The sequence below is a fragment of the Nyctibius grandis genome, chromosome 5, assembly GCF_013368605.1.
Source record: "Nyctibius grandis isolate bNycGra1 chromosome 5, bNycGra1.pri, whole genome shotgun sequence".
In the NCBI taxonomy this organism is placed as follows: Eukaryota; Metazoa; Chordata; class Aves; order Nyctibiiformes; family Nyctibiidae; genus Nyctibius; species Nyctibius grandis.
In genome coordinates, this window is record NC_090662.1 from 43,724,448 (window position 1) to 43,747,803 (window position 23,356).

General features: G+C 40.3%; 1 protein-coding gene across 1 annotated transcript in view; it reads left to right on the forward strand.

The window, feature by feature from the left end:
* The window catches only part of TRHDE (thyrotropin releasing hormone degrading enzyme), a 227,534-nt gene that overhangs the window by 25,039 nt on the left and 179,139 nt on the right, over positions 1-23,356 (forward strand). Inside the window, exon 3 of the mRNA XM_068400961.1 lies at positions 18,011-18,137. Within this exon, the coding sequence (XP_068257062.1) occupies positions 18,011-18,137 (127 nt within the window). The remainder of the gene's footprint in view (positions 1-18,010; positions 18,138-23,356) is intronic.

Genomic DNA, 23,356 nt, shown 5'->3' on the forward strand with positions numbered 1-23,356 from the left:
AACCTGTCAGGAGCCCTGTTTTTGTGTCTACAGAATGAACTCAGGTTGCTGCTAACTCTCTCATCATGGGAGTTAAATGAGACGGAGTTGTTCACAGCGTAATATTGTTCCATCCATTCCTGTACTTTCTGAATATTTGTGTTGATATTGATTGTTGTAGATTTTAAGTCCTTTACCTCCCTATGAATGCAGTGCAATGTACGGCTAGAAAAGCTACCAATATATAGACTAGCAGGGGTAGGTAACGTACCCACTAAGGTCAGGTGTAGGGACACCACTAATTTAAATTGAGAGACTGTATAGTTGTGATCATGCTGTGTTATGTGGGCATAAATGCATCGCAGATCAACTCTTCAAACATTGCAGCGTTCAGTGTGGACGAACCCTTAATCTTGTATTTGCTTTCTTGGCTCAGTTTTCTTTTTAAGCTGCAGGACCAAAAGGCAGTGAAGTGCTATCAGATCTTTTTCTTGCTGTGCTTACTGGGTTGCTTATGTGAGTGACCTAGTAACTCGATCTATTTCTGTAATTCCTGAGTGACATAGGATTTGGAATTTGTTCCAAAATACCTGCTCTTTCCAGCGTGTGATGAAGATGCTTCAGTTTTTATGAGCTCAAAGGCTACCACCTATCAAACTGCCTTTTTTTTCCTGTTCAGTACCACCCTAGAGCTTTCAGAATGCCTATTGCTTGAGAATCTGAAAAACTCTTAGCCATCTCAGCAGTAATGGCAAAGTAAAAAGCAGCATTCGAAGAAGAGTAATTTCTCAGGGTCTTATAGAATCATAGAATTGTTTAGGTTGGAAAGGACCTTCAGGGATGGTGACTCAACCAGTTCCCTGGGCAGCCTGCTCCAGTGCTTGATAACCCCTTCTGTGAAGAAATTCTTCCTAATATCCAGTCTAAACCTCCCCTGGTGCAACTTGAGGCCGTTTCCCCTTGTCCTATCCCTTCTTACCCAGGAGAAGAGACTGACACCCGCCTCGCTACAGCCTCCTTTCAGGTCATTGTAGAGAGTGATAAGGTCTCCCCTGAGCCTCCTTTTCTACAGACTAAACCACCCCGGTTCCCTCAGCTGCTCCTCATAAGACTTGTGCTATAGACCCTTCACCAGCTTCGTTGCCCTTCTTTGGACTCGCAGTGTGAGTGAGCTTTGCAGAGTGTGCAAGTACATCAGTGGAACTTGGGCTGGAGAAGACCAGTGGAGCAGCCTTTGCTGCTGCTTAAGGGTCTGCGGTATGGTGTCCAGATACAGAAAATGATGGAGAAGATTGTGAAGAACAATGGTTATTTAGCTGACTTACAGCTATCACACAGCTCATATTTGACCCCATTCTTGTGTTGGCATAAAATGAATGAAGCACATCTGTTCTTTTTATGGAGACATGAGTAATCCTCAGTGGAGTACAGTGTGAGTACAGCATGGTGATCCCTTAATTGACACTGATTTAGCTGCTTCTGTAACGGAGAGTGGGATAGCAATGTCAGCAGAGCATCATGTCCCAGGTCATTTACTGTGCTGCAAGTCAAGGCTTATTAGCTCAGACGTGGCTCTGCCTCTGCTGTACACGTGTCTCTGAGCAGTGCTGGATTGTAACATGCAGTGATGCCAGTGTGCCCGCCAGCTCCTCTGCACCATGCTCTGCTGCCTAGGGGAGCGCTCTCCTCACAAGCACGGTCCAGGCTGCTGCTGAGGTTGCTCGTGTCTCTGCGTGCCCTCTCTTCCAAAAGCTTACCATTTTCTTGGACTGAGCTCACCACCTACAGGCCTGCAGTGATCCTGTGAATAGTTTTTTTGGCGAGTAATTGGCCCTTTCATTTTGTTAGAAAGAAAACCAGAGGCAAAGTACTCTAATAATTGTTTACCATAATCTGTGACTACTAACCTTTTTTATTTTTTTCATGAGCAAGTTGGGCAGTGATCAAATGCAGCTGTAAAAGTGACGAGGCCTGTTTGGATTTGTAAGCATGATGCACGGAGGTGCTTGGGAAGCGGGCTGGGTAGTGTTTGGGAGTCCCTGAGGTACAGCAGCTGGAGGCTGACCGTCTCTTGTAGGCTTAATCCTTTGGGGTGCTGACGGTGAGATTGACTGGTCCTTGAACCAGGGAGCATTTTAAGCTTTGGCCTTTAGTTTAAGGAGGACTCAGTCAGCACTGCGAGCATGAGATCCAGCAGTAACTCTTCTCCCTGGGGTTTCTTTCTTATTCGCTCATAATTCTTTTTTTCCTTTGCTCTGCCTGATAGGAAACGGCAGCTTTGAAGACCCTCATGGGAGAAGCGTAGTAGATATTTAGAGGCAGTAGCCACAAGCTGCTTGAGAGCTTTAGGCAAAACTGGCAGCAGAATGTTAGTCAGTGATATTTATACAAATGTTTTTCTTAGAAGCTTCTGGTAGTAGTTTCCTTCACTTCACACACTGAAGAGTCTCAACTTGTGATTAGTTTATACTTTCTCTGCCTAGCTCCTTCAGTCCCCTTCTCTTTTTAATAATCTTCCTGCATCCCCATGGCAGTTTGCCTCTTGCAGAAGTGAAATTTTCAAGCGCCGCAATTGCACTCCTCACTGATACTGTGTGGCAAAGAATTAGAGTACACAAACTGCCTGGCATGATCAGGCCCTTTGTCCTCCTTTTCTGCTGCCCTGCCAACAACAGAGTCAAGCACCAGAAACTTGGGGAAAAAAAGCTACTGGAGGTCCCATTTGGTATGCTGAACCTAGAGAAAGCGTCCTTATAAAGTCCCTGCTTTATCCTTTTCAGTGCTTATATCCCATGGAAGCTTCCAAAGATTTTGCATATGGTCGTGTCAGTACTTGCTAAAGTGCACAAAAGCTCCTGCTGCCCATACGTTCTTGATATTGCCCCTAATAATTGTTCTTAACGTTTGTTGATCTGCAAATCCTCTGGTTGTAGACAGAGTTTATGCTGTGGGTAGAGATGCAATGAGAGCAAATAAAGCCTGCCATTTTAAAGGTTTACCTTGCACTCTGCAGTCAGGGTATGTCTCATGAGAGGGAATGTTATCTTAGACTTTAAGAAAATGTTAAAAAGAGAGAGACTAATGAAGCTGTTATATTGACATGGATGTCAGCTGGAAGCTAAGCAGGGGAATAGCTTTCTTCATCAGCTTAAGAAAAGGGAAAGAAGGACTGTTCAAATAGCGGCGATCTGCTCTACTGCCAGCAAAGGAATATATCTGTGGAGGCTGTTTTATTGTGCTTGGAATTAAAGAAATTATTCTGGCAAAAATGCTTGTGTCTTCCGATTTGCCTGATGGGTTGGTTATTTAAGACTTAAACCTTTAGTGCGAGTTCACCTGTGATATGATGACCACACCTGCAGCATTTAAAAGTTTGGAAAGGCCGGGTCTCAGAAATATTTCTCTTCTTCCTATCTTCCCATAATCTGTTGGACCCTGTTGTTTCATTTTGTGCTAGTTAGCTTCCCAGGGAAGGAATTGCCCCGATTTTTTTGATAAGAAAGGGTTTTAATCCTGGTTCTTCTTAGACATGATCCTGTTCTAAACAGTCTATTTTAATCTAATGCTAGCCAGCACATCGGTATGAATGAAGAGGTCAGCTCTCACCAAATTGTTTTATTTTGGAAAACCTGTGTGGTAGTCATCCAGACCTAGTTTAATCTCAGCTGGTTAGCTGACTGGCTAGCTGTCCAGATGTGAACTAGATGTGGCGTTTGAGCTGTGGCTGATCAGAGAGTGTTATCAAACAGCCTTTTCCATAGGCGTGCAGAGGACATCGCTGATTAACTCACATCTTCCTAATAAGAAATATGTCCTGAGTAGTGGAGGTTTTAAGATGAGGAATGTAACTTGAATGATACAATGTTCAAAAATAATTTTTCATAATCATAAACATCTGAGCATTTCATATATTGGAAGGGATTTGATTAATAACCCTGCAGTTAAACATTTTATAGTATTTTATTTTAATTTAAATGATTCACATGTTGTTATATTAACATGTGTTCTGTAGATTAAAACCAGCATGCCTCAGAGTCTTATCACATTTGTCTAAGTTTGTATATGTCAGAGTACTTGAATTTTGCAGCTTCTTCTGTCTTAAGGTGCAAAAAGCTTCTGCCAATTTGGATTCTTTGTGTATATATGATCTGCCACTTCTCATCTGTGTCTCTACTGGCTGCTGGTTAGGCGATTAATCACTTTGATCCCTAGTTGTGGCCTTGATCTTTCTCAGATGGGAGTCCTGAGATAGGAATAATGTTCTAATTGATTCAGCCCTTCTGTTTTGCTTTCTCTATTTATAATTGTAATTTGCCTTCGGAATTTTTTTTTTTCTAATTCTCATGTTTTACACTGAGATTGATGTGCCCAGAAGGGGGCTGGAATCTTTTCAGCCATGGGAAGGAGATGTTACTGATAGATAACTGCCTCTCCCCTAATCTATCTTCTCTGGCTGAAGTGCTTATTCTGCCCATGGTTTTGTCAGAGGCTAGTTGTGCAAAAGTGTTTGGATGCTACTAGTACATTTAACTTTTTTGTTTTATTTTTATATTGTTCTGTGGATTTGGAGGGTTTTTAAAAACATTTAAAATATTCGTTGAGAGTCAGAAACAGAGTATTAATGATGTTTTTTTTAGTGGATTTTAGTGTGTGTCCATATGAAAAATTCGATTTCTTGTTTCCCTATTTCATGGTTAATGGATTTTGCTTTTACTGGCCAAATTGTTTGTCTCTTTGCTGCGACAAGCTTTTAGCCTGAAGGAACTCTCACTGTTAATATGGTTGCTGCTTTTATTGATGTAACCCGTTTTTGTTTTTGTTATGGATTTTATACCAGTCAGAGCACAAAATTTCCCACGTGCATATTTTTCTTCCTCCTAAGGGCTAGGTACAGTTTTTCAAAATGTGTCGTGGGCTCAATCCAGCACAGTGCAGACTTGGCTGCAGAGTGCTGAGTTTCCTCAATGCCAGCAAGTTTTAAAGGGTACTTTAAAACTCAGCACCTTACAGTGCTAATCTGTTTACCTTGCAAATAGTTTTTCTATGAAGTTTACGTGTAGCTCACAAGATAATTTTCTGTGTTCCTTTTGCTTATTGCTGCTATTATAAGCTATGCATTGAGTAAATGCATTTGAGCTCACAGATGAACTATGCTTCTGCTTTGCTTTTCTTCAGACTGTATTTTGTCATCTGTTCTCTTTATCTACCACAGATTTTTTTTTTTCTAATACCAATCAAGATTTACTGCAAACATATGATGAGTATGGTGAAATGTGTCTCCACCAGACTATGGTTTCCACTATGGTTGTGATGAATTTATGTGAAACATGAAAATACCAACACGCCCTTGCAATCATCTTCATTGGATTGTCATGTACAGTCTGTCCCTATCTCCTCCCAGTTTTTTTGTTATGCTCTGGACAATTACATCACTTTACTTAGTAGCTATTTTGTAGGGGACCACTTTGTTGGAATCTCTTAAAGTAATTTCTTTTAAGTGAATAACAAAATAGCCATTCCCTTTAAACAAAGCTAAATAGTTTCAGCACAGTAGCCACTTGACAAAAGATGTTGTTATAGGAATGGGGTGGTTATTCTTAGACATGAGTGAACGTGGGGAGCTGCAGTTTTCAGAATGTCTTCTGAAGTTGAGCAATTTCAGGGATCCTGGTCTACAGCTTGGCATATAGTTTAGGTCTGGTTTTTGGGAAACATGTTGTGACTGAGGAACCTGAAAATAGGATTTTAATTTTTTTAAAAAATTTTTAATGGAAGAGGCTTTTTTCCAGAAAATGTGTTTTAGGAATAGTAATTTGATGCTTTATGATGAAAAAAAGATTTATCAGTTTAGGGCAGTGAGGAAATCAGAGTTCTATTTCCAGCTCTTTCTCAGATTTTCTTATTGTTATTAAGCCCATCTTTCTGCATCATTCATTTATAAAACAGAGACACTAACAGTTCATTTCCCCTGTGTTTTGCCTGTCTCTGTTTAGACAGACAGATCTGAGAGTAACAGTCGACCCTTTCTCCTATTTATGTAGCTGGCTGAGCACAGGGGAACCTTGTTGTCATATTGACAGCCTCTAGACAATGCCAAAATATAAATCATCAGTTATAAAGGTTGCAGATTATCATTTCAAATGAAATCACTCCAAGGTAACATCTGTGTGCTTGTGACAGAGCAGTCTCCAGCCAGGTGAAATCGGTCACGCTGTAGGGCTGCTGAATGTTGTAGGTCACTTGTTAGCACTTTCTTTAAACTTGTGTACTTTTGTAACTCTGTTTTTTTATCCAAAGAGTAAGTGAAATACTACTTATGAATGATGTGCAGTGTGAATACTTTGACTATAAAATAGCCAATGAAAAATACTCTGAATAAGAGAATTCTTTTAAGTGCCGATCCAATCCCACTCCAGCAAAGGAAATGGAAACTGGCGTTAACCCTTGGGAAACATCTACTGAAGATTTTTCCGGGAGGGAAAAGCCACTGTCACATCATCTTACCACTGGTGTTGCAATACATAGTTTTTATGTGTAATAGGCAAATAATGTAAATCTTTGTACTTTGTTTCTTAAAGCTATGCTGATTTTTCACCTTCTACAAAGGACTGGAAGGAGCTTTAACCACTGAGAATCTCAACAACTTAGACACTGAATTCCCCACTATATTGAAGTTTTTTCTCCTAGGTTGAAGTTTTGTAATGAGTCAAATTTATCTGTATCCAGTCTGTCATGGTCCTCTCTTCTCTCCATAAATACTTCCTTGTAGTGGCTCTAACACTGACCTGATGGGTGGACAGGTGAAGGAAACTGGGCTGCCTGGACACTACTCACCTGGTTGATGTAGTTAGCCACTTGTCTGGCTGACAGCTTGCTGTGAGATGAGATGATCTCTAGTGCTGATGTAAGGGAAGACTCAAGGCTGAATGACTGAGTACCTGGTGGTAGGATCGTGGCAGTCTTAGTTGGTTGAAATGGCTCTGAAATGGTGTCCGTAATTACATTTGCTAGACATTAATTGTTAACATGTTCACTTTCTGTCCCTGAGCCATTTCAACAAGATGATACAGATCCCGAGTGCTCTAAATTAATCTTAATGGCATTGTGGTCAGTGACATAGCCAGTATTTTATTTTATGCCAGCTGAACATTGGTCGGATTTATATGTGAGTGCAGCTCATTAACTTTCCAAAGTATTTTATGATCTCTTCTCAAGTTGGAAATTGTAGCAAGTCTGCATGACAGTTTTGCCTCGTGGTGGAATATTTTGTTGCACCTTTGGCTGGAGCAGTCAGTAAACACTTGCATTTGTTTTTGTTCAGATGAGAAATCAATGAGGCAACTAGTTGTTTCTCCTATGTGTTCATGTTTATTTGGAAATAAGATGCACAAAACTATTTTTTCCCCTCCTCCCTTCGCAACTCTGAAAATGCATGGCAATCTCTTTGCTTAATGTTCCTTATTTTCCTGCTGTCACCTGGAACCCCAGAAGTTTCTTGCACTTCTTTCTCCTTCAGGGTTATGCTATGAACTTTTATCCAGGAACATCTGCCACGTCTTTTCGAAGCCTCTTTCCCCTTGCTCTGCAACAACGTTCAGGCACCCCTGTGCTTGCATTTGGTTTCCTGAGAAACCTCTCTACCAGTATAACTCCCTCTGTGACCATTTCTTTCATATAAACTTTATTTTTAGTGGTGACTTCTCTTATTTTAACTGGTTTATTACACCAGTTAAAGCTGTCTTGAATGAGAATGCAAAAATGATGTTTGTTTACTTTAAAAAAAGTTCCACCCAATCTCCAGCAAAACAGTGTTTCCTTAGAAAATATCAGGTCATTGAACTCTCACTGTTTCCAGCTAGCTTTAAAAAAAAATTCCTAAATTTATTAAAACATTTTTGGTTATAATTATATCCAAAAAAAGGCTCAGTGCAGTGCTGTGTGTGACTTCTCAGTTTGGAGAAAAGCAATCTCCTTATAGAGATGAGCTGTCCCTTCGGTATTCAGTAAGCACATCTCATTACCATACAGTCTCTTTTTGGTATTGTCCATGATGAATAATGAATAGGAGATTGAAATAAGGCATTTTTCTGTCATTTCTTCCCATTATCAAGTTTAATTATGTTCACTACAGCAGAATTGCTATTTCACTACAGCTACTTCTCTCTTTCTCTCCTTCGCTCATCAATTCTCTCTTTCTCTCCTTCGCTCATCAATGTTGTAAAACTTATTGCATTTGAACACACAAAATTTGTGGAGTTATGCACACATGTGAAGCAACTCATCACGTTTCTCGGTGGAACTTGGCTTGTAGCTTGTTTGTGTATGCAGTGAAGTGTTATTTCTTTCGAATTTATCACATTTAAAAATTCATTTGAGATGCAATGCGGTGTTTGCAGACGTGACCCAGGGAGGTCGCAGCCAAGCCTGTTGCATCCAGACATCTGATATATTAGGTGTTTAATGTGAACATATATTTGTCTCTGTAACAATAATAAAAGCAATACTTGTGCCTAAAATAGTCAGTAAGCAAAATAAAGATAAAAGAGATCTCAGATTATCAAGGAAATTGAAGCTTTTAAGTACAGAGGCAATGCATGTGGTTTTCAGCTGAGAGTGTCACTTACTGCAGAAGTATTATGGACCTTGAAATAAAGAGCATAAGGCTATTTTCTCCCCCTTTATAAAATTTGTAAGTGGATGCTCTGGTGAAATGTTAGGCCCTTCTGAAACCTGTAAATGCGTGTTTGGGGTTAAACACATATTTAAAATTAAACATATGCATAAGTGCTTTTGAACTGAGATTTTTAAATCATCGTGAGTGAGATCCCAGATGTACTAGTGCTGGCGTGAGCCTGTGGGTATAGTCACACAGAGGACTGGAGCGAGTTTGGAGGGGCGTTCCAAGAACAGTGCTTCATGTGAAGTTTGCTGGCTTTGAGGAAGGGATTAAAGAACAAGCATTATTCCCAGGGTGGCATTGCTGACACCAGTTGATGTGCAGAAACATCTGTTTCATAATGGAAAAGCACTCTGAGCTGCTGTAAAACACCTGACAAAGTTACTTTTAATTCTGCTTGAAGTAGGTGGGAGGGGAAACTATCCTTAATTGTGAAGTGGATTCCTGTGTTGATAAAAGGTTACCTAATCCATGCTTGCCTGAGAAAACAACAAGATTTAAGGTTGTCATCAGACTTTTGCTCAATTTCCATACACCCATTTGCTCCCAAGTCTGTTCAAACTTAAGTTCATGTAGCAAAATGGACCAAAGATAGAAAAAAGGGGGAGGGGAAATCTAGACAGTAGCAAAATAGGTAGATGCTGTCCTTGGAACAATAGCCACGTTTGCTTGGAAAGATGCTGTAATAGTGCCAAGCTAAAGGACAGAGAGATTCAGGTCTCTTGTGGTCCCACAGGCCTATGTGATGTGACAGCATTCAGGGCTGGGCAAAGGCTCTTCATGGATGGGGCAGAGTCTAGTTGGAGGCCTGTATCTAGTGGAGTCCCTCAAGGGTCGGTACTGGGACCAGTACTATTCAATATATTCATTAATGACTTGGATGAGGGATTAGTGTGCACTGTCAGCAAGTTCGCTGATGACACCAAACTGGGAGGAGTGGCTGACACACCGGAAGGCTGCGCAGCCATTCAGAGAGACCTGGACAGGCTGGAGAGTTGGGCGGGGAGAAATTTAATGAAATATAACAAGGGCAAGTGTAGAGTCCTGCATCTGGGCAAGAACAACCCCATGTATGAGTACAAGATGGGGACAGACCTGTTGGAGAGCAGCGTAGGGGAAAGGGACCTGGGGGTCCTAGTGGACAACAGGATGACCATAAGCCAGCAGTGTGCCCTTGTGGCCAAGAAGGCCAATGGCATCCTGGGGTGTATTAGAAGGGGTGTGGTTAGCAGGTCAAGAGAGGTTCTCCTCCCCCTCTACTCTGCCCTGGTGAGGCCGCATCTGGAACATTGTGTCCAGTTCTGGGCCCCTCAGTTCAAGAAGGACAGGGAAGTGCTAGAGAGAGTCCAGCGCAGAGCCACAAAGATGATTAAGGGAGTGGAACATCTCCCTTATGAGAAGAGGCTGAGGGAGCTGGGTCTCTTTAGCTTGGAGAAGAGGAGACTGAGGGGTGACCTCATTAATGTTTATAAATATGTAAAGGGCAAGTGTCATGAGGATGGAGCCAGGCTCTTCTCGGTGACATCCCTTGACAGGACAAGGGGCAATGGGTGCAAGCTGGAACACAGGAGGTTCCGCATAAATATGAGGAAAAACTTCTTTACGGTGAGGGTAACTGAACACTGGAACAGGCTGCCCAGAGAGGCTGTGGAGTCTCCTTCTCTGGAGACATTCAAAGCCCGCCTGGACACGTTCCTGTGTGACATGATCTAGGCAATCCTGCTCCGGCAGGGGGATTGGACTAGATGATCTTTCGAGGTCCCTTCCAATCCCTAACATTCTGTGATTCTGTGATGGGGAGTACCATTGGTACCATTGGGAGTGGTTTTGTGTAGTCATGTATGTGGCAATGTCCATGGTATCAGATGGTGTGTACTAAGGGCTAGGATTATAGATGCATCTTCTCCCCTTGTCAGCAACAAAGCTGGCCTCGTACCTGATGCTGTGGCAGTGATACAGCAATAGTTACTGCTGTGTAAATTCTGCGTTAGGATGTTTTCAAGATGTGGAGAGCTATTTTCCTTGTAGAACATGGGATATAAACGTAAGATCCAGTCAGTGGTCCTGCTTCTCATGATCTGAATTATCAGTGGCCATGACCAGAGTGCCACCATTTAAAGGCCCATTTTTTTTTTTTTTTTCTCCTGTGCACTGCTTAACAAGGACCACTCAAGTAGTGATCTAAAAACATGGACTGTAGACGTGCAGATGCTGTTGGTGAAGGTTGCCTTGGCAGAAGTGTCCCTAGCCCAGGGGCTGATTGGTCATGTCTTCTCTGAAAGTCTGATTTAGAGCCCCTGTAGTTAACAGGAGTCATTCAGTTGAAGTCAGCGGGTGTTGCGTTAGGTCATTAGAGCCCAATGAGCCATCTGCTCTTCCCTTGCTAAAACAGAGGTGCCCTTTATTCCCTTGGAGCAGTATTTCTCATCCAGTGAGCTGTGATTCCCCCAGGGCATCAGGGAAGGCAGTGATGGCAATTAGAATGATCTTAAAACATGGAAAAAACGGCTAAACATTTAAGGAAAAGATGCCTTGCATTGAGTTAATGCAGACTGTTATATGGGATTATCGTGATCACCAAACTTTACTGTTAGATTAAATAAAAGAATAAAAATATGTCTTGGTATCAAGCAAGGTGACACTCCCCTAAAAAGACAACACGACTGTAAGAATTAATGTTTCAAAGGGAATGCACACATAAAATAGAAGGTGGCATAGAGAATAATGTCTTCAAGAGCAGGATTCAAATGTAGAAGTGGATACTGAATTCTAAAATAAGAGGTGGGCTCTGGTGTATGACACGCTTCAGGCTTGCAAACCTCTTACTGTAACATCCTGATTTCTGGCAGGTTGTCAGCTTCCTTAATTCCCTGGGGGAGCAGGTTGGCAGGCTTGTGGCACCTCTAGCAAAGGTTGTTAGTGTCTTCCTCTAGTGCCAGAGGGAGAACATACTGTGGTTCTCTCTGGTGTTCTTTCACCTTTGGTGAATTCCAGCAGAGGGAGAAGGTTGAACAACAGTCTTTTTGCAATTAGACATGTGTAAATAATGGATTTTTACTTTTTATTTCTGTGGTCAAAATGCCGAATGTATTCCATGTTCCTCCTACCTGCAAAGCAGAGCTAAACAAAGCCTTCAGTTTGACCTGAAATATATCACAAAACGTGAAAAAAGACTGCAGGTTTTTCCTTACTGTTCTTCAACTCTTTCATCCTTTTCTTTTTTTCACATATTTCAATTTTAATGCAAAAAAATAAAAAAGAAAAGAAAAAGTGATTTTTAAAATGTCAAAATAGAACAGTTCTACTTTTCTGAACCCCTTCCTCTGTTTATTACATGCTGAAATTATCACTAGTCTTTTTTACAGTGGAAACATTTTTAGTGAACATACTATTCACCAGAAGTTGATATGTTCGTTGCTATTTACAGTTTGTACTTGTCAGAATTTACCCGTTGTACCTTGTATGTAGTTACCAATTCACATTTTCTTGAAACACTCTGAAGTAATAAGACAAGAAAACCTATATTTTTTCTTTTTAAGTGCTGACTTTCTTTTTGATGAATAATTTTTACCTGCTGCAGACAGGAAGATTTTCTCATGCACAGTAGTTAATAAGCTGACTTTAGTTAGATGTGATTTGTTCTAAATCTGTTGCACATTTCTTAGTGTATGTTACAACTGTCCCTCACTATGGGAAACAGCTCTCATTTTACAATCACATTCATCTGTTCTGGCGACCTGGTATTACAAATATTTTTAAATTACTTTGACTTATTTTATGTAACAAATGCTGAAATATTAAGAAAGACTACAGAAAATGTTGCAATATAGAATCGTAGAATAGTTTGGGTTGGAAGGGACTTTTAAAGGTAATTAGTTCATCTGTCTGCAATGAGCAGGGACATCTTCAACTAGATCAGGTTGCTCAGAGCCCCATCCAACCTGACTTTGAATGTTTCCAGGAATGAGGCATCTACCACCTCTCTGGGCAACCTGTTCCAGTGTTTCATCACCCTCACAGTCAAAAATTTCTTCCTCATATCTAGTCTAAATCTGCTGTCTTTTAGTTTAAAACCATTACCCTTTGTCCTGTCACAACAGGCACGGATAAAAAGTTTGTCCCCATCTTTCTTATCAGACCCATTTAAGTACTGAAAGGCCACAAAAGGTTTTCCCGGAGCCTTCTCTTCTCCAGGCTGAACAACTCCAACTCTTTCAGCCTGTCTTCATAGGAGAGGTGTTCCGCCCCTCTGATAATTTTTGTGGCCCTCCTCTGGACCCACTCCAACAGGTCCATGTCTTTCCTGTGCTGAGGACTCCAGAGCTGGATGCAGTACTCCAGTCTCACAAGAGTGGAGTAGAGCGGCAGAATCACCTCCCTTGACCTGCTGGCCACGCTTCTTTTGATGCAGCCCAGGATATGGTTGGCCATCTGGGTTGCAAGCGCACATTGTTGGCTCTTGTCCAGCTTTTCATCCACTAGTACCCTCAAGTCCTTCTCCACAGTGCTGCTCTCAGTCCCTTCATCCCCCTGTATTGATATGGGGGGGTTGCCCCGACCCACGTGCAGGACCTTGCACTTGGCCTTGTTGAACCTCATGAGGTTCACATAGGCTCACTTTTCAAGCTTGTCCAGGACCCTCTGAATGGAATTCTGTCCCTCAGGTGTGTGAATGGCACCACTCAGCTTGGTGTTGTCTGCAAATTTGCTGAGGGTGCACTCGATCCCACTGTCTATGTCATTGGTGAAGATGTTAAACAGTACTGGTCCCAGTACGAAGCCCTGAGGGATGCCACTTGTTGCTGATCTCGATCTGGACCTTGAGCCATTGACCGCTACCCTCTGAATGCGACCATCCAACCAATTCCTCATCCATCAGACAGTCCACCCATCAAACCCATGTCTCACCAATTTAGAGAGAAGGATGTTGTGGGGGATTGTGCCAAAGGTCTTACAGAAGTCCAGATAGATGACATCAGTATGTACAAATTATTTGTGAAAGTACGCTTTTTATACAGCAAATACGTTAACTGTAGAGAAGTAGACTATTGATCTCTTATAACAAATACATTGAATTTACCATACAAGTTTCAGGAACGTTTTAGAATTTTATCTGATAATGCTGCCAAAGTCATTCTAAGAACTTGAGTTAGCTTGCTAATATTTTTAAATTAATCCTTCAGGATGATATTTCTGTGGTGATATCTTGAGTGTGGCTATTGTATTGTCTTTATTTAAAGTTCTAATGAAAATTGCCCAGGGCTTCCAGAAAGAAGGGCGAACAACTCACGTTTTTGCTCACTTTAGAAAAGAATGAGAAAATATACATTGCAGCAATTTCATTTAGGGTTTCTAATAACTTCTTGCTCTGCTGTTAACAAAAATGAAAATGATTTCTAGCAACATGTCTCTGGTCTCCATCAGTGGCTGTGTGGTGTAAGAACAGCAGCATCTTATGAATGTCAAAGGGGAGGTCTGGGTTGTAGGGCTGAAGGTGCAAACCTAGTTACTCAAAATTGTGTTAGGAAGGAGGTGATCAGTCTGGTTCCATTTGAGAGAGAAATGAGAGGTTTGGATTTTGTTTTTTCTTAGTAGTCAACTTCTGTTGAAAGATTGGTAATGACTGCAAATGTAGGTGCAAAGGAGCTAAGAAAACACCCCAGAATTTAGGTTGGCCATGTGAACTTTGTTATATTCATAGGTATTATGACAGTGTCATTACTAATATGATCCTTCATAATATTTTTCCAGTATTTTTGTCATCTAAGACACACAGGGAACTACGTTGCATCAGGAAAACACCAGTGTGCTGTGAATATTCCTGTTGTCTGAACAGTCCCTACCTTATTAATTCCCAAACGCGGAAGATGCTTGGTGCAGGCTCTCAGGTGGCTGTGAGACTGAATGCCATCTTTGAATTCCCTCCCTGCCTCTGCCACCATAGTTGCTATGAGATGCCAAGCAAATCACATAAAGTGACACAGTCTCATTTAGTCACTAATTGTGTGTTACTAATTTTCTTAATACCCAAACTAAGGCACCTGTGATCAGACTCAAAGCTGTATAAAGTGTTCACCACTGCAATAAGATAATGGGAACAGTGCTTTAAGTGTGTGCAATAAACCCGTTAGGTATACTTGACATTGAGAGGTGTCAAGATAGGCACCCAGAATTAGTCTCAGTCTCTCTTTGTTCTCCACTTTCTTACGTGAAAATAATATTATAACCTAATCTTGCAAAGATTGTGAAAAAGAGCTTCACTAATATTTGCAGGGCAGTAGGTGCCATTGCAGTGAGTGACGAATTAGGCACCTAAGCTAGAAACCTATTTATCTTTTGTAGGAGAACATGTACTACTTTGATTTATATTTAGGTCTGACCCTGCAGAAGATTTTCTGTTCTTTCTCTTATTTAAATTAATGTCAAATGAAATTCTCAGTATAGTGATCAAACAGCCTGTGGGAAAGTGTATAATAATTATGCGTTATTGTTCAGTCCAACATAGTTATGAAGTAACACAACGTGTCTGCCTCTTGATATGAAAGCAGTAAACAAACAAACAAATTATGCTCAACAAATCTCATGTCTTAATCTTAATTCTGATTTATTTACTTGGGCTCTTCTTTGGAGCAGTATCTGAAAACTTTAGTCTTTGTTACTTAACACTCAGAGTGTTTGTATAAGCTAAGGAAATAATATAGTCCTCATTTTATGGACTTGGAAGTAAAACATGGTCAAGATAAGCCCATACACATTAAAGGACATTGATGTGTGAAAGTTAGGTGCTTCAATTGCATGCTTACAGGTGCCAGCCTTTAGACTGAACTTTGGACCAAGGTCCTTATATCGTGAATGACACCTGAGAAGGTGTCATCCAGAACAGCTAGCCAGATAGGCAGAATGTCACAGACCGTCCCCTGCAGTAGCCCTCTGCTAACCAAGAGGGAATTTGCTGAGGCCAGGGGTGAGTCTGTGATGGCGCCTCTAAGGTTCCTCCATACATTTCACATTCAGTGGCTGTTGGGTAGACAAGCAGAAGCAGACCCATCATTTGAAGATGGCTGGCATGCTTTGGGAATGCCTGTTGCCTCAGAGCCCCTGAGAGACCTGGGCAAAGGCATGGGTAATTTCTGAACTGTATTTCAGCTTAGGGGTGACCTTGGTGTGAGCCATGGAGCCCTGGCAGTCCGGAGCTGTTCTGGGCAGGCAGAGAAGCACCCAGTGAAGCTTTACAGGCAAAATAAAACTACATTCAGCAGTAGGCAGGTGGCAAATGAAAGTTTGCAGCATTGCGGTTTTTGAGCTTTGGTACTTGGGCTCCGTCTTAGACACCATTAAATGCCTTTTCTGCATTTGCCAAAAGACACACGGTGTAATGCAGTAAGTTGAACCTCGATTTTTCTTGTATGTACCTATTTTTTTTTCTTCCCTTCTGTTCTCTTATTCCTTATTATGGACACATTTGGCCACTGTCAAATTGAATGATTTTTTGCATACTTGGTTGGCTGAATCTTTTTTCCCTAATTTGCTGGTACAGTCAACTGTGCCAGTAAAGCAATTATGCAAAATTGTGTATGAAGGTTTAATGATACAAAACAGTGTTCATCACAAATCTAATTGTGATTCTTACCATCCTTCCATAAACTAAAGGTTTTAAGATGTTTGAATTAGGATCTCTGTGGTTAATATATATTTTGTTAAAAAATATATTTAGTTTAATAGATAAGGGAACATTTAATGTACATGTCACTGTTAACTTTGGAAGGAAGCAATAAACAAAAATAGTGACTTGGAAATATTCAGATAATGGTTTATATGCTTTCAGGTGATGATTATGAGAAGTCTGCTTTATTACATGTCTCATTAGGTTACACTGTTATCTGTTTTACATTACAAATGATAACTATGTGTGGTTGATTGTGCACTGAGTCTGTAATACAATACAAAGATAAAAAATATAAAGATGGACTTAGTAACAGCACAATAATGTGTCTGCATACTGAAAACAAAGAGAGTGGGTTAAAACAGAATTGACAGGTACGGTGTATTGAGGTTTGATATCTGGTTTCTGCTTGGGTAACTGAGCTGGTTCAGGAAAAGAGCAGTAAAGCAATACTTGGTAATGCTTTCACTGAAGCCGAAAATCCCATTGGATTTTCTCGGTCCAGAATATAGCATTTAGAAACATTGCAAAACTGGTATTTCTGCTTCATGTTTGCATTGATATTTTCTGATTTCTGCCCGGCTGCTTTCCTCGGAACCGTGGCTGGGATTTAATCCTACCACAGAAGGTATTAGGGAGTAAGATATTGTTATTAGGACTGACATTTAGTAGAGTCTTGTTTGTATCAGGTCATTATGTACTGCAGGGAGAGACCTTCTGCCACAGCCACAAAGCACATGCTGCTTCCCCTTGGCTACGTTCATCAGACTGCGTATGAGGAGGGAGAGCAAAAAGTGGCTCTCCTTTCTATCCCTTTCGTGGTTAACAGTTCTCGTTAGCTGTAGCTGTGTGTCATCTTTGCACTAAGGAAGCGTTAAGGACTGTAAGGACAGGGAATAATGAATAACCTGGCGGTGCTTTCTGCTGCCTTCTTGATCGGGAGGGAAGCTGGTCGCACTTGGATGCTCAATTATGAAGGTGAGTTCTGTTCACTTTGGTGCTCCACGTAGTCAGATGGGTGAGCTATTTTATGCTGAAGACAGTGGTCTGTGGTTTTATAAACAGCTTTAACTTACTGCTTTCTGAAAACAGAGGCCTGAAGCAGACATGGAGGTTTCGTGAATGTTAATTGTTTGTCTACATGAATGAGCTTATAAATGTTTTTTTTTCCAGTCTTCCATAGCTCATCGAGGGTAACTGTGTCACTGCCAGAGAAAAGAAAAGAGAATGATTATTTTTTTTTTTTTCTCCACAGTCTACTAATACTTTCAGGGCTCGATACAATGTGCCTTTAACAAACCATGAACTGCTCTCCTACTGAGCCACTGCATCCTGCCTACATTCAGTGTAGGCAGAGAACCATTATACTAATCCACTCTCCCATCATATCTCTAGCAAACACATGTAAGTGTTTTTCTTTGAATATTTATTTTGATGCAAGGAGTGTTAAGTCTTTTATTTGGCAACACAAACAAGTAGGAGATTGTGACTTCTCAACTTGGTAACCTTAATTGTGGAAGTTCTGGTTTTCAGCTATGGCATGTTTTGACAAACACATGACAGTCACATTTGGCTTTAAGAGAATAATCCTGCCACCTCACAACGACCTTAGAATAGTTCATCTCTGCAGGTAGGATAGCTTTAAAATGTAGATGCTGAAATGATCGGTCTTTCGCTTTGTTTTTTAACAGGTACGGTTATATGCAAGGCCTGATGCAATCCGAAGAGGATCGGGGGACTATGCTCTAAATATTACAAGGAGACTTATTGAATTTTATGAAGATTATTTTAAAGTGCCCTATTCCCTGCCAAAATTAGGTAAGATTTACCCTAGAACATGAAGTTCACTCAGAGACGGGAGATTAAGTCAGCTTTCTTAAAGGAAATTTAAGACTGGAATGCACTAGATTTCAAGGTAAGGAATGTTTTGATTAATTTAGAAGGATCAATAAGTAAAGAATTTTTCATCCCTTCCTTGCAGAGGAAGGCAAGCCAAATTGTCCGCTGCCCAGCCTCACACTGAGAGGAGGAGAAAGCAGACAGTATTTAGATTTGTTAGGTGATGGGATGAGATCTCGAGACCTTTCAGTGATAAGTGGGTTGGGTTTTTTTTTAATGCTGTTTATTTTGGTCCTTACTTTTCCCAGTAGCCACTGGGAAATGTTTGTTCCATAATATTTGTATCTTGATGCCTCAGCCTTAGATGGGGAACAGAACTGAAAATATTTGTGGAAACTGGGAACCTATAACAGTGCAAGGCAGTATTTTTTATGCTGGTTTATGTGGTTTATTAATGATGGTTAGTACGTATGCTTAATTGTATTCTTGCTTATTGAAAGAATTGCTGTGAACTTGTTTTGCTGTTCAAGTGACCTAAATGTAAAAGCTGTCAATTTCTATTACTATTTAAATAGTTTTTTCTCCTTGTCCCTTTCACCACACTCAAATGTTCTCCTACACACTTGAATACTTTACACCATATTATTACACCCTCCCTCCTCAGCAGCAGGAAGAGAGCTTGTATTTTATCAGAAGTGTTAGAGTTGGAACCACAGGTGATCCTCCCAGGAACTCGGGGTCTATTTCATTAAATCCCTTGCCTGCTGAGTAGCTTTATTAGTCTTACAGCTAACAGTGTAGGAGAGAGATAAAGTAATTGATGTTGCTAGATGAGGGTGTTGCATGAATTTTTTATAAGAATGTTGTGGCATTTGTTCCTTGTCATCTTTAAATGATAGGTTACAGGCAGTGTTCTCCTGGAGAAATATGCAGATGGGTTAAACATGGCATTTGCATCAGACTTTCTGTGTATCCTTTCATACCTGGCTTCAGATGTGTATTGATGATTTCGTAGAGGAAGTTACATACTTACAGGTGCCAAAAATTTAGGAGGAAAAAAAATAATCAAAACCTTCCCATTGAATATAAAGGACGAACAGTGGGACTCCAATCATTACTTCAGGTAGTTCACTGAGGATGCCAGGTAGCAGCAGACAGTAGTGACTGTGTCTGCTTCAGAGTATCTTTCACAATTGCAACATATGGTCTTTCAATTCAACATGCTTTATAGGTTATCATTATGCTGTGACATATCTTTTTAAAATATCTCATTGGAAATGAATATGTTCCAGTTTGAATAGCTTTGGAACAGAACAGGAGGAATAGTCACAAATAAAACTGTATTTTTGCATCAAATAATTGTGGTAAAATTGTTGAATTAATATGAAAAACAGCTTGAAAACTTTAGTTGTTCTGTAGTGGTACTTCAGGAAATAGTTTGCAAAGTTTATTATGCTATAATAAGGGTAAATTTTTGAATGTATATGTAATAAGAAACATTTCAAAACTCTATCAGTGCCGTAAATATTTTTGAAAATTTGATTTGCATATGAACGTAGGTATCTTTGTTCCCAGTTCAGCAGAACGCTAAGATCACAAAGTTTAAGCAAGTGCTAGTAGTGTCTTTAACCCAAAGGAGTGAATTTTATATTTTTTACTGGGAAAGGAAGGTTAGGGATAATAGTCTGGCAGGTGAATAGAAGGACTAAAACCGAAAACACTGTAGTCTTTCTATGATAGTGATTTTGCAGTAGTATTAAAGAATTTTCTGAGAGAAGAGGCAAAACAGCTACAGCAGTGGAAGGAGTGTGCATCAGGAGGATGTGTTGATACAGAAAACACGCCTGTGCTCTCTGAAGCCTTGGGACTGTCACCTGATGCACTGCTGTCACCGCTGCAGAGGACTGGGTACTTTATTAAGGTTTTAAGAAAAATCAGAATGTTTTTTGTGGGACATTTTAGGAGTTTTTCATTTGATTTATAAATGAAATGTGAAATGTCTTCAAGTGGGAGTGAAAATTGAAGAATGTAGTTTAAAAAGCTTTTTAATGACAATGTCAGTTTTGTAGAAAATGTTCTATTTCAAACGTAGGTGTTCTAAAACATGAAAAATTTTGTTTCGTATACTGTCCAGTTCTAACAAGAGTGCACTGAGACAAATGTAATTATATTGGTTGAAAATACATTGAATGTTTTTCAAAATAATTCTGTTGTCAAAATATTGACCAGCTTACTGTGCAGGTGCTGTATGAGCTACTGAGCGGTATGTTGTTATTGTCAATGCTGTATGCTGGGGCGTGTGCGTGGGGACAAGGGACCTGCAACCCTTGGCGAAGCACTTTCATCGTCTATGTGGTCATCCATTTGTACAATCTATATGGTGGGCGTGGGCATATCTGAGGACATTTAGGCTTCAGATGTGTTGCTATATTAGAGGAACCTGTGTTTGTTTGTTCACTTTGTGTTTCATTGAGGTCCATTTCCACAGATGCTTGGCATTTGGAACTAGTGCTCGTCATCTGAGATTGTAGTAAATCAGCTAGTGTTCTCTATAGGAACCACTTTCTCCTGGCGCTCTTGACTCCTTGACTGTTTTTGACCAGGCTTTTTTACTGTGGTTATATGCAGTCAGATGTCTGTGATTGCTGATGCCAGTTGTGGGCTCCTCTGACTTCTTGGCAGCCTCTGTTACTATTCGGAATTGTGGAGAATCTGTGTGAACCTTTTTGTCACCCAGTGACTAAGATTTTTTTGGTCTTATGGCCCATACTTGCTTCTGAATGTACTGGAACAGTAGATTTGTTTGCCAATTGATGTGAATTCTGGTAGTGAATGTGAATTGGGGGTTTTTCTCATTTGAATAACCAATTTCTGCAGTTAAAAGTTCTACTTAGCTTGTAGATATGTGCTTTTTTTCCACACATACTCTGAACTAGAAGGTGCTTGTGTAGGGTTTTAAGCTATTAATTCTTGTACGAATTTCATTTCTGAAAAATAAGTCAGGTCTTTAAAAAACAGTTTTTTGCAAGACTATAAACGCTAGTTAAAATGAGGGGTGGATAAAGCACTGGGTTTTATTTAATTCTAAAAAGATATGCAGTAGGGTTTTTAATTGTGTTTTTATGGCTGGTGAATATAAAATACATTTCTGTATCTGTATCACGTTTAATTTTAATCCAGTTTGCAGTACACAAAAAATTTTCTTTGTAAGCTTTTTCTTACGAGGATCTTCGAGACTGGAATAGTTTCCCTATGGGGAATGATTAGGTAAACAAGCACTCTTTACATGTGGACAGTTGTGACTTAAGGTGTGAAGGATTTGAGGTGGAGGAGATGACTGTCTCTTCCAGCCAAGACTAAAGGGCCACCCAGTGAGGTTAGCAGGAGACAGCTGCAGAGATCACAAAAAGATTGCTGTTACTGAAGCAGGTAGTAGGTTTGTGAACTCCTTGTCAAAAGAGATTGTAGGTGAAAAAAAGTCCAAGGGGAGACATGGACAAGTACTGGGAGAGGTGCTCCATGGGAGAAAATGAGAGTGCTATTTATACTTCCCTGGTCTTAGTCTTTCTTGAACATCTGCTTGTGGCCACTGTTGGAGAGCAGAATACTGTGCTAGGCAGTCTTTTTGAGCAGGCAGGGCTATCTGTATGTTCATAGTTTTCCTGTTTTCCATGAAAAAGCCACAGAATCTCTTTTTCAGAATACTTCATGTACTGGAACTGGGAAACTTTACAAGGCACCAGTTATAAAGGACTGACAAATCTTCAAGTATGGTGCATAAACAAGCTACTTGTGTGAAGATTTTTGGGTTTCTGGGCCTTGGTTTTCCTCCCCTTAACAGCATTGCACCATCGTGGTTTTGGTGGGATGCATTTACTGCTTCTCTGAAAACTCATTTTACAACTCAATTTATTTTGTTCTGAGTACTGCATTTAGACACCCATGTAATTAGCGTAACCACTATGGGTTGTGTAAAGGAACTTGGGTGTCTCAAGGGTCAGACACACAGTGCCTAACTCATAGACACTTTGCTTGGATTCATTCAACTTTAGGCACGCAACTGACATGTCTAAATTAGCAAGCAATTGCCCTGGGTTCCTTATTTCATCAGTGAAGAGGAGATCTTCGTGGGGATGGTTCAAATCTTATATGGGCAGAGTCTCCTGCTGGAGCTGCCTAGGTAAGAGAAAAAAAGTTTTATTAACCCCTGAGCTTAATTTAAGTGTCATTTGTACCATTAAACTTTCACAGTATGCAGACCTGGGAAGGAGACATATCTGAGGCTGTTTAGTGATGGAGGGCTGTGAATAGGGTTGGGAAGAACTTGGGCTTCTCAGAAAACTTTTAATTCCCTATTGAAAATGTCCTGAAAGGTGAAAATATGAACAGCTGACAGCTGCATATGTTACAGAAAGGCTGGGTGAAAGTAAATCTCCTTGGTCTTTTGTCTTGAGGTCAATAGATATGAATCAGTGTTTAATTTATAAATACTGCAATTTGTGTGAGCACTATAGTGTTAAAATATATCTTTAAAAAAATATCTTTTTTCCCAGACTTTAGGAAGTCTTTTTTTCTGTAGATTTGCTGTACTGCAAACTTTGGGGTTACATCTGATATATTTTATGTTATTTTTCTTACGGGTGTGTTCAAGGTACTAATTTCCTGTTTCATGCAAAAATTATATGGTCTTGTTTTCATTATGCAGCATAAAACACTTTAAAGTCTCAGAAAATGATTTTCCAAGGGATTTGGTGTATGTGCTGCACGATGGAAGAGAAGATTGGACCATTAACATTTGCTCTTTGAATATTTTTGGAGAACAGGATTCAGTTTTTAAAGTGTGTCATGGAAGAATTTAAACTCTTTCTTATGATATAAAAATAGCTCAGCTGTGTAAAGAAAAAGTTCAACAGGGAACTGTTCTGATTTTTAAAGAAAACTCATATACCTCTGCTCCATACCCTGACTGTTGACAGTGAATATTTTGGTGAGGGAGACTGCTGCTGGCTGTTGCTGTGTGAGGCATTTCAGGCCAGAATAAAAGCGTTGTAGGATGGCCAAGTGATTTCACATGAGCACTAGTGAGTAACAGTTAATTTTTATTTAATTGCTTTACTGTTAGGTTGACTCTTCGACATGTTCCTAACCTGTTCATTGCAATAATTGCCTTCTGCCCTCCTTGATCTTCCATCATGTTC